This window comes from Cyrtonyx montezumae, unplaced genomic scaffold (assembly GCF_038088225.1).
Source record: "Cyrtonyx montezumae isolate F1298 unplaced genomic scaffold, pur_monq_1.0 scaffold_3, whole genome shotgun sequence".
Classification (NCBI taxonomy): Eukaryota; Metazoa; Chordata; class Aves; order Galliformes; family Odontophoridae; genus Cyrtonyx; species Cyrtonyx montezumae.
In genome coordinates this window covers 41,189,141-41,201,632 of record NW_027072034.1, presented here as the reverse complement: position 1 = coordinate 41,201,632, position 12,492 = coordinate 41,189,141, and the positions used below count along the sequence as shown (strand labels likewise).

Sequence of the window (12,492 nt, the reverse complement as noted above, 5' to 3'; positions counted from 1 at the left end):
AAGTATAATCCTCAGCCCGCAGTTGCTGATACCTTGCTGATAGCCTCCAAATAACCCCAACAGAAAGGTTATAGTACTCCCAGGGCAAGCGAGACACACACACAGAGTCATCTGTTTCTCCCTAAAGTCTCCTCCTTAAACTGCAGACCTCACCTCTTTGCTCAGGATGATGACCTGGCACAACCGCAGCTGCCAATGAGATGTGCCAGCTGGCCAGCTACTCTGTGAGGACCTTCTGTCTTCACACTGCTATGGCTCTGCTATCCTATCTGCCCGGCACGTTCTTAGCCCCATTCATGCTTTGAAATTTTCAGTCTAATAGCCCACGAAATGTCACTGGACAACACCAATGTCATGCTCTTGCATCCCGCTCCATGCAGATATTGGATGAGATTAGGTTATATGGGATTTTCCTCCTCAGTACTCTAAGAAACATTCACAGCTGTTCATGAAAATACTATTAAAAACCACTGTGAGAACTATTACATCTAATAATACGATGACAGATCTGAGAGACTGAGGTTTACAGAGCGGCCACACATCTGAACTGATCCAAAAGACTCTCATTTTTTTAACACAGTAGCATGTGTGTTTCTTCAGAACATAGAAAGTAAGTCTGAGAACTTCTGCATTTGTGATCATCTGATAATTGGTTTTCTACCTTCAGAATTTGTTTACTGAGACAGAAAGACATTCTCCAAAAACTTTTTATCTATGATCAGAATGAGTCAACGACAGCAAAAAAAAAGACAGTGTTAGATAAATTTGAAAGTGCTTTCATTACTGTTTGTACCACTTGGTATACAAAACAAGCTCAATTTCAAAACAAAGGATCAGCTGGAAGTAACATATTAACATTTCACAGATGTAAGACAGTTAACATTATGGAATTTTTTAGAACTTTTAAAATAGCTTTCTCAAAAGAAAAATGCATTTTAAATCATTTCAGTGTTACTTGGGGAAACCGTTCTGTCTAACTGGAATTCTCTGAAGAAAAATCTGGTTTGAAAGCAATTTCCTCACTGACCCAGAGAGGAATCTATTCAAGTCGAAGAGAAGACAGAGACTGATATAGGCATCTACACTGCAGAACAAAGAAAATCTGTGACATGACAACAGTCCTGACCTGTTTCTTGTCTAAACCAAAGAGCTCTTGGGATTTCCTACAAAACCTGCCATGCAAGTTCCTTAAGAATTTCTTTTGAAATATACAATATATTGATGTTCCATTTCAGATGTATGCCAATGCACTAATACAGTTTGCACACAGAAACCAGAACCATTAATCACATCTGCTCAATAATGCTAGCACAGCCATCAAGATTTAGTTACACCCACAGGTATACACACCTAACTTTTGATGTCTAAGACATGAGCTCGATCTTCCTCTGCTATCAGTAAACAAAGATCAGAGCTCTTGAGGACTGACTGTTCCCATACATGAACAGTCTACAGGAGGTAGGACCTTCACACTGCTACTTGGAGCAGACTGTATGACTAAGCACGCGATGTTACATGGTTCTAAGTGTAGTATCAGTTATATGGTGTTTTTTTTTTAAATTAAATACAACAAGGAATTCTCTCCTCTGTGCTTTCAAAACAAAACTGCTGCTTCCAAACTGCTAGGAGTGGTTTCTGGCTAAACACAAGCTTCTATCCAATTCTTGACCATTCTGTACAGGAATGGATCAACCAAACTGTGCCAAGGACCATGGCAGTAAGGCAGTGGATCATCACAGGGTAGTTAGTGCTCAGAGTTATGCTCTCGTTATGTTTTAATTATACAAATATGGCTTGCAGGTCCCAGCCTCTCCACCCACCTCCTCCTAGCTTGGCCAAAATGATCAACTGATCAAGCCTCTCCCAGCTTTCATCATCATAGATATTAAAGCACCTGTAAGGCTGATAATACCAATGAAGTCTATAGATAACCTGCTCCAAGGAAACTATACACATCTTCATTTCATGATACTGGTTTCAACTTACTTCAAATATCTTCAGAATTGCATTTGTATTCTAAGACACAATCAGTAAAACACAGTATCGTGAGAGTAAGCGTGTTGTCTAGTGAGAAACCTTTCCAGAAATATCTCATCCTCCTGAAACGTTTCCTCACTGTTTTACCACCTTAGAGACCCCAACTAAGTGCATGAGGACTAGTCAAAATCTACTCTACCCCAGCAGTGGAAAGCAGCTACACAGGTTGGCTTACTTATTGCATGTGCCCCATTCTCCTCTCCGTTCACAGTGGCTTCTCCGTTCTTTGGTGTGTTCTGCTGGGAAACAGCAGTCGTCGTTGTTCCCGCTGTTGCTGCCGTTGCTGCTGCTGCTGCTGCTGCTGCTGCACTGGCTTGTTGCTGAGCTAGTTTCTCTCTGAATGCTTGCTGCCGGGTCTGTACAACATCAGGCATCACTGCGTCTATCAGAGACAGTGACTCTATTGGCCTGCCATCAAATACTGTACCATCCTGCAAAGAAAATGAGCCAAAGTAAAATTGCAAGTTCAGGATCTTCACCGCTGAGGTCGGCAAAGAGGCAATGTTATACAGAAACAAAACTAGGTTGTGTGAGGATACTGCTCTGTGAAAGCATAACTTGTTCAATATTCACTGGAAAATCAGGCAGCTAAACTATTTACAGAGTCAAAAATATAATGCTGCGGAAATATATTGTCTGAATTATGACAAAGTTTTCTTTATTTACTATTTTGAAAAGGAAAGAATAATGGCTGAAGTCATGACAGTGCTTAGCAGACTTTGGCTGAACGGTTTGTGTTCCTCCACTAGCAGGGGCACATGAATGGAAGCAGCCGATGAATAACGAACCTCAGACAAAATAAGATGTATATGCAAATTCACTGTTTCTTTTTACTACATTCATCAGCCCAGCAACACCAGTTGTGGCTGATTGTACAGGACTACTTTATCACTGTTTTTTCCTTCTTTTTTCTCCTAGTTTAATTTAACAGTAGCTACAGATTTCATTTTGATTTCTGTAAATTAGGCTGCAGGTTTAACAAGCAATTGAGTTAACCTTCAAGGGCTATTTTTTAAGACTTAACATAAGACTCGGGTCAACAACTGCTCCATCTACTTAGCTCTGTTACAACTTTCCTATTACCTTAAATACAGGTTTTAGAAAGGTTTTAGAAGGCTCCATACAGTGGCATTTTACTAATCTTCTGCAAAATCCATTTAGCTCCTTGAAATAAACAAAATTTTGGCATCCTGCATTATTAACTACAAAAATGGTCACTGGAATATTTCCACAACTGTCCTTACACGAATCACTAAAATACTTCAATTTTATACATGCTAATTTATGAACTCACAATTACTCACCAATTTGAAGTAATGGACACACCCAGTATATTTGTAGCCACTACTGGCACACAGATGTGAGAAAGAGTTTTGTTGTATAGTACTTCTAACTATATATTCAAACAGAATTGAACCACTTGGAGAGTAAAATACATCACAGCAGTGACAACACATGCATTTTAGATTATTTGTTCAAATGAGGTTAATTCTGAAGCTGGACTCACAGGAATAGGACCGTATACCTTTCACACAACCTGAACGTATAGGTGCTGTTCACGGTGACATTTTCTAACTCTGCAGCTCTAATTTCAGGCACAAGGCCAAATGTTAAGTAGTAGCAAATTGAGAGATTCCTCACTCTGGTTTGTTATTACGACTGCATCAAAGTGCAGGTTGGCATGAATGTCAAATGTCATTGCCCCAGCTAAAAAACACATACACAATTCTTAATCGTGGCATTGGGTCATAAGAAGAAAACCATACAGAATGTTAAAGATAAAAACAAATGGATTTTCAAACCATACAGTACAAACACAGCGTTATCTCTATTTTATACTCTTGTTCCCACCCATGTTGTTCACATGTGACATTCAGCTACAGAGAAAAAAGCAATAGCTTTTCATGCATTAATATTAATACAGATCTCCGACAAATACAGCTAACTGTGGTAAATATTCTGTAATGCAGCACTAGCTCATCTGTCATGCTTCACTCCCTTTCAAAGTATTGCGCCTTTAAGGTTGGCTTTTCCTACATGTCCTCTTTGTTTCCCCTTGCAGCTCAATGAGAACAGAGACACTTTGTAGCTGCTCACACAATGCACACAGACAACCAGTGACCCAGGATGAGAATTTACACACACTTGTTTTGGCATGTCTGTGACAGGATGGTGCTCAGTCGCTGTATGACCTCAGCCAAAGTCACTGAAATCAGCAGAATCTCCGCAGTGACTTCAATGGACTTTTATCAGGTTCCTCCTGGCTTGCAAACAGCAGCACTAGGTTCTAATAGGCAGAAAAGGACTGAAGTTTTAACCTACATTGCAAACTTTTCCTGTCAAACTGCAGTCACCTTCAACAACACAACTGTAAGCACAGACACACCATCCTATTTGCCGCAGCAATCTCTGCACCCGCTCTGTTGTAGGGGAAACACTGTAAATGCCACATAAGCAGCACAGAGGTGGCTTTGGTGCCCCAGCCAAAAAGCAAAATGCGTACCTCAGAGGTGCCTGGCTCTCTGCTGGGTGGGGCAAAACAGGGTGAGCAATAAAAAGAAACCGCATCAACGTAACGTGAGGACAGACGGGGGATGTATTTTTGAGATATGTCCCTTGGTGAGCTCCAGCACAGTGGCTGGCAGCGCTCAGGAGAGGTGTGAGGGGTGGTAGTGGGGTACTTACTTCATTGATGCTGATCTCAGCCTCCACATACTGGAGCCCTTTCTGGAGGATGGAGATGAGTGCAGCAGGTGGCACTAGTGTTCCGTTGATGTTGGACTGACTGATGTGGCTCTCGATACCGAACGTGAAGGCCGAGTGGGAGAAACCTGAGAGCAGGAAAAGGAAGCCATGACATGAAATCAAAACACACCAGCCAGATACACCTTCATGGTCTAAAAATAATTCTGCTTCAAGATGTAAAAGACACTGCAGTATAACTGGGGGAAGGCTGCCGCAGAGGCTACGGAGAGCTGTGCCAACTGCGGCCCTGCACACCTCATGGGCAGCAGGCATCACACTGATACGGGAATGCACGCACAGGAGAGTAATCTTGGGAACCTGCCAGCCGAAAATGAAAACACAAACATGAAAAACTCAAGCCAGCACGAGGGCACGTTCAGCTAGTAACAAAAATAACTCAGGTCTTCATTTTCCTGTCTATGTTTTTGTGTCATTGTTTCCTGAAGCTGAGCGCTTACGCCTCTGTCAGCCCTGCACCACATCAGGGCACAGGCGCAGCTCATGCAGGGGAGATGTGCGCTTATGAGAAGTTTAAAATCCACATTCACTGCTGAGAGTAATATGACACGCAGAGCACCGCCATTAAGCATGAATCAACAGAAAGGCCACTCCTGCAAACCTATTTTCTGAAAGTGAACAGCAGCAGCAAAAGTAATTAATTGGGGTCTGTCAAACAGCGGATGACGAGCCAATTCGACGGCCCTCGCTTCAGCCCTATGCGTTTCTTTTCACCATTTCATTTTTTTTTTCTCTTTGCCATTCCATTTTTGTCACTGTCCTAGAAACAACTGGTGGCAACGCTGTAAAGTGAAGTGTTTCTGTGGATGAATGTTGAAGCTCTGCAGTCGAGCAGCTGGGAGGGCCGCTGGGCACTGCTGTCTGGCCTGGAGGCTGCAGACCCACGGCACACAGGCAGCGGCAGGGGGAAGGGAGGACAGGATGTAGATGTAACCGTAGGAACCCATTTATCACCACACTGTCTCCAGAGCATTAATCTAACATTAAAAGCCTTGGGGAAACCACCCATGCGCTGTCTCAAACAGGAAGAGTCTTAGCAGTCTCCGCTGACCAGACAAGAGGAAAAAAATAATGACGAAAAAGAAAGCAGTTCTCAAATGAAAATACTTCCGTTATATATAGATTTGCCTCTTCCACTTGTCAACAGTAGTTTCATTTACAGTTCTGTCCGTTAAGGGATTTCCCCTCTGTCACTGCAATGTCCGATTGTGTGTGGGCTGCCGGATGGGATTTTGGGCTCACTCCACAGCACTTCTTTCTCTCACTCTCTCAAACTGTTTTCAAGACTTTTTGCAACCAGCTCAATTACCATCATAGACAGATAGCAAAAACAAGCTAAGAAAGAATGCCTCCCACACGTGAAAATCGAGGTATGTATTTCTCTGTGATTCTCTCCCCCCCACACACTTCATTTTGCCACTGCTTTTCTTCTCCTCCAGCCCCTATCCTTTCCCTATCATACTTCCCTGTCTAGTACTCCTCCATTTTTGGGAATGTTTAAGACACTTTCTAAAAAGTGTCAGACCCACCTAGAAGAATTATTACATATGACAAGCATAAAAAGAAAGCATAGGGAAAAAAAATCACCTGAAAAATGGCTGTATCATTTATCTAATCCCTGGTCCCCCCTTACCCTGTCTCACTCTTTATGTCCTGGTCTAGTTTATGAGCTGCCAGACCTCCTGCTGCATCCAAAATAGATCTGCAGGGCAGTGTTTTTGCCTTGTTATTTGTTTTGCAGAACATCCAAGCACATTGCTGGGTACCACGATGCAAAGGAAGTCAAACACTCAGCACACACACAGCTTGAGTCAGAGAGACCTAGGGTTTGAGTGTTGAACACTGAAATCTCTATGTCTATATAAATATCGGGCATGCAAATCTCTATGTCTATGAACACTGAAATCTCTATATAAATATCGGGAATTAATCAGGTCCCACTAAATGTACACTTATATGTATTTAAATTAGACAATAACAACAGTAATAACACATTCTTGAAAAGCAGCGGACATCAAGAAGCACGACAGATTAATCAGCAGATCTACTTAAAAATGCAGAAGTCTCAGATAATTAAGCTGTTGTCCAGAAGCACTGAAGTTCCCTACTAAAAGAGACAGCAGCTAGTTTGTGAGCTGGCAGCTCATAATTTTGTAAAGTGCTCTGATGTGATCAAAAGGCAGACAGCATAAAAATGACATACAATAAATATCCATAAAGATGGTAAAAAAAATAGTATGAAACTTACTGTGGTTCTACAGCAGCCTTAATTTTAACTACGATTTTATTACTGCATATGGTATCCTGCAGTCCTTTTTGCTGACTGCTGCTACATCTCATTTCAAGTCACATCGTTGCCAGCAGACAGGCTAACATGGCATAGAGCTAACCTCTTTGGCCAGTACTGAGCTGACAAGTCCTTGAAGTGCAAGACCTCTCACCCGACTGCGTGTGAGAAAAGGAACCTCTCAGCACAAAACACAGCTGTGTTACTGAAATGAATCCTTTCATTATTTGACTGTTTCTCTCTATGACAAGTAACTATTACCAAAGCACCCCTGAGATGACCAAACAAAAAACTCCAGGATACACTGTCACTGCATAGAAATCTCACTCACGCATCTCCAGCAGCTGAGACAAATGTTCCCAAATCTTATCTGGTAAGATACAAATAAAGAAAATCAAGAGAGTGAAACTACTTAAAGTGGCTGCTGCTGGACACTGTGTTCCTCAACCCTCTTGGAAAAATCCTAATGTACAATAGTACTGAAAAGAAAAACAAAGAAACAACTCAACCACCCACCCACCCGCCCAATAGCTAGTTATCTCCTGATTTCTTGTATTGCCATAGAACTTATGTAACACATGGAAGTACACTGATTTTAAAAGCTGCACAGGCAGTTCAGAAAATTCTGAATGAAGCCGTACCCACATCAGGTTTTTGGTAACACTGAAAAGTCATTATAGCTTTGCTTTTACAGTTAACAGATGTCATCAGTTCTCTTCAGGGCTCCGTGAGTACACTGATTATATAGCTATGTTGCAGCTCTTTACAATTCAGTCATATAAAAAGGTGATTTTTACTAAACAAAGGCAAGTTGTTTTTTTTAAACGCTAGCTATTTAAATGCTTGTGTTACAAATGTTAACTTGGCCCTCCTGAAGTTCATGAAACCACATGAGGCAGCGCAAAGCCAGGAAGCCAGCACACCACCCCCTTGATGACTGTGCAGGCTGTCAAGGCAGTCAGGGATGGAGAACAGCAGGCGAATGCACTCTGCAAATGGCAGTCTGAGGGAAGGATGTGACCGGGATGGTATGCTGTTCTGGCTGGCCAAAACTAAAAAAGCCACAGTAGCAGTGAAACGAAGGAAGAGTTTTGCAAACCTGTGTCCGTATGCATCATTTCTTATAAATTGTCAGCCCAGTGATTGTAATAATCACTCTATGAACATTAACATACCAAAATAGCACCAGCAAGCAGTGTCTTAAAGTAGTAAAACCTTTGAGGATATAAGCAATGAGACTCAGAGCTTTGAAAATTGCAGACGTTAAGACAAAGGGTCAAAGGGAGGAACCATGGCCACATGCTGGAACTGGTTTTGCACCAGTGAGCTGAGCAGTCACTTGTGCAGTGACATGAGCAGTGCCCCAATAGCATCTTTCAGCAGCCTTGGAAGGATGGCTGCCAGGTCTTTCCTGCCTTGGCCTAGAGAAAATATGGGGAAACACAAATCATCAAACTACGTACAATGTGTAAAAACATTATCATACATGAAAAAAATCCAAATGAACAGTGGATTAACCGTATGGCTTCATAAGATCACCTTAAAAGAACGTATCTATCAGCTGTAAGATAGTTGGTCTGGAAAGATTTTGCAGAGCATAAAAGCATTCAATGATATATGAAAATGCATAATGAATGCAGAGAAAGAATGACAAAATGAAATGAATCCCACCTAACCAGAATTGCTATGCAAGTGTTTTTGACTTGAAAAGTGAGTGAAATTCATCATTTAGAGATTCCCTCACTTTTATACTGACATCAATAACACATTCTGGTTCTGTGCTGCATCTCTGCCCACATCAAGGTGCCTGTATATACTATCAATGGTACCACACAGTCATTTGGGAATTCTTCCCCTAGGCAGTGCCAAAAAATGCATATGTAGGGCTGTTTTGCAAAATTACACTGATAGATTTTGCTGCAACCGCAAAAACATAAATAATAGAAGTCTCTTTTTTCCCTTGGCTGCTCCTTTTTCAGTTAAAAATGGCCTCCCTGACAGACAGTTATTTGCCACTGATTTTTTGTCTAACATAATGCTGTTCTTTGCATGCTGACCGATCTGCTGGCTATGTAACTTTAGTTGTTTGCGACAGGCTTGGCTCACAGCAGCAATGCCCAGCAAATGCAGGCATAGGAAAGAGAGGTAGGCTGCCACACAGCCTGAAGAAAGCCCTGTCTCCTCTGGAGACGTGCCTCGCCTGGTCTGAGTTAAGCACTCCTTTTAATCACACAAATGGGGTGCTGCTGAGTATTCCCTGTGCTACTTGATTCTAGCAATCACAGATCCAACTGACTGACATTCCCTAAGTGCTTCCTTCATTTTCTGACTCCTTTATCACTGTTAAGAGCAGTCTTGTTTGAACTCGAAGTGCAATAGCTACAGCACCTATTGCTGCGTTTGCTCAGGTGAGCAGATTGACAAAGAAGGGTCTGTGGAAACCATGTCTTTTGACATATTTACGTCTTAGCCAGTTACTCAGGAATGACTAGCAACAGTTAATCAGTCTACTGCACAAGTCTTCTGTTTATGAACTAAATGGATATATTTTTTTCCTAGTAACACTCAACATACTGCTCAATTTTTTTTAAAAACACATTTTGTCTCTTAAGTTGTTTGCAAATTATTCACTTTAATTAATCATAATATGTGATTCTTTGTACTATGTGAAACATTTGTTACCACAGAACGAAACAGAATAATTATGAACATCAAATTGTCTCTGACGCACATCGCAGACACCTCTACGAGGAACCGAGTAGAAGCAATAACCCATTCTTACAAATTTTTGAATAACTCATGCCCAGTGTGGTCTTCAGTCCAGGAAAACAGTAGGATACCCTATGCGGGTCTGTGCCATTTCCTTTAATGACTTTTCCTACTTCTTTCACTCAGGCAGTTCAGACAGGTTTTCAAAATGTACTGATCCCAGGTTTGTTTTCCTGAAGTCACTAAATTAGTGAAGTTATTACTTTAAGAGATAGATGTCAACTCCTCTTTCTATAATAATTTGACTACCTCCAGGTGCACTGTTAAACAGACAGCACATTTTATTTCATTGATTTCTCTAACACCATGTTGTCTTTCTTTATGGAATGTCCAAATACTGTGTCTTCCAATTCTTATCTTGACCTAACACACTGTTCTCTTACAAAGTATTTGGCAGGTGCAGGGTATAAAAATAAGGAAGGTTGTATGAATGATTAAAAGTTCTGTCTTGGTAACTTCTGGCTTCGCTATTGCTATAATGTGATTCACTGGCAGTCTCTTTCTTCTGATGACACAAGCGCTTGTTTTCTTAAGGTATTCCTGTGACTGGCATTATTGCTGATACTTATACTGATGTAAAATCCATGCAAGGCTGGAACACATCTAAGAGCTGACTACAGCTGTACAGGCTGCGGGGAAAGAAAGATGGCCACGAATGGGGTTAAAGAAAGTCAGCTTTATCACCATAAATGGGCATAAGTGCAAAACTCTTGGGAAATTCAGACACATCCAGCGGAAACATTCCACAGCATAATGACTTAAAAGTATACTGCACACAGAAGGAAAGGATGTCCCCACACAGTCCCATTGGCAGCCTTACCATGACACCAAACCCAAGTAACTCCAATGGCTTGCTGAGCCTGCCAAAAAATCCAGATGCAAACAGTGGAAAAAGATCTTCCAAAATTTGACATCTGGGTCTTGGGAATGCCATCTGAGCTGGAAGGCGAGAAAGGAAGAATGGCGCAATGTGGTGACCTGAAATAAATCAGAGTCACACCACCGCAGTTTAAAGAAATTCCACTAAAGAACAGTGAAATAGAACAAATCATTTCCTTCAAATGATTATTATGTATGAACAATGCAATTAATGCTAAGTTAAGGCTTTTGAAGGTTTAGATTTGTTAGAAGCAAAGAACACGTATCACTGAGCCCACAATGGCTCATGTAAGAATACAAATTCTGGCTGAAAATTAGCAGCAAACCATTAACTAAGAACAACTTTATTTTCTGTATTTTGGATGTAACATGTGCTAACAGAGCTCCTGAAGTAAGTAAAATTGTTTCTAGTCCATTGCTCAAGAGAGCCCAATGATGCTCTTTACTGCACTTGATTGCAGCTGCCATTTTGCAATGAAGGAATCCCTTTCTACTGGGACGCACTAAGTGTGAATTACGAACACAGCATGAATCCCCATCCTTGCTTCTTACATTTCTGTTTAAATGTAATTATACAGACACTGTATTGGGCTTACATGGCAAGGTTTGGGCAGCAGGGAAGCTGCAGGGGTGACCTCTGTGAGCAGAGCCTGCAGTGCCCCACATCAGAGCAGAGCAGCTGCAGCTGCTCCAAAGCAACCTGTGATGTGTGTGAGGCCGAGTGTGCTCTGGGAGAGCAGCAGCCCACGGGAAGCCCAAGGAGATTGGTTCAGGCAGCACGGTGCTGTGGGAGGGACCCACGTGGAGCAGGGGCTGAGAGCGGCATGGAAGAACGGCAGAGATCAAGGGCTATGGACTTGACTACAGCCCCCACTGCCTGTTCCCTTGTGCTGCTTAGGGGAAGGAGGAAGAAAAAGGTGGATGGGGGGAAGGTGGTTTGTGGTTTATTTTGCTCTAAGCTCTCACTGCTAGTCTGTTAGTGATAGGCAATACGTTACCATTAATCTCCCTCTGCTGAGTCTGACTTGCCTCTGACAGTAACGTGTGAGCAATCTCCCTGTCCTTATCTCAACCCATGAGCCCTCTTTCATCATCTTTTCTTCCTTTCTGAGGAGGGAGTGAGAGAGTGCTTGTGGTGGAGTTTAGTACAAAACCACCACAGACACAAAAATATGCTCATCAAACCCTTGTGCCTACATGCACAGCTCTTACAGAAAAGACACCGGTCTCTCCAAAATACGTTTTGTTGCTGTTAGCAACATTTGGTGCCTTGAGCCACTGATAACATCCTACAAACGGTTAAAAAATAGGTGGGCAAAAATCCTGAGCCACGTCTTGTTTATTATTCACAGCAGCCTGAGATTCTTCTCCTAGCTGAGCTTTCTCAGTAATACATCCTGGAGTGCCTCTCCAGTTTTGGCAGTGTCTGCTTATTTTTGAAGACTTACCTTTGCAATTACATAAAGGGCTTAACAAGGACACGCATTAGCAATTTAAAATAAGAGCTGCAGTTGAAATATATTTTTAGAAAAAATCAGCTGAACAATAGGGCCTGTACATTTGTTTTAAGATTAGGATTGAGGAGCGATTAAAATTATTTCCAGAGCCCTAGGAAATGTGCCCTGTATTACACGTTCTTCACAAAGGAATTATCCCTAACCGTAGCTTATGTCAGCTGTTAAAATTATAATGTGCCTGGTTACCCTAAGTTTTGTAGAAGCCATTATTCACTAATATTAAATGTTACACCCATTTTT

General features: G+C 41.8%; 1 protein-coding gene across 2 annotated transcripts in view; it reads right to left on the bottom strand.

Moving 5' to 3' along the window:
- TBL1X (transducin beta like 1 X-linked) overlaps nucleotides 1-12,492 on the bottom strand; it is a 180,459-nt gene that overhangs the window by 26,262 nt on the left and 141,705 nt on the right. For both annotated transcript variants that reach the window (XM_065741385.1, XM_065741386.1), the window contains 2 exons: nucleotides 4,723-4,868; nucleotides 2,213-2,468 (listed from right to left, as the gene is read on the bottom strand). In XM_065741385.1, the coding sequence (XP_065597457.1) occupies nucleotides 2,213-2,468; nucleotides 4,723-4,868 (402 nt within the window). The remainder of the gene's footprint in view (nucleotides 1-2,212; nucleotides 2,469-4,722; nucleotides 4,869-12,492) is intronic.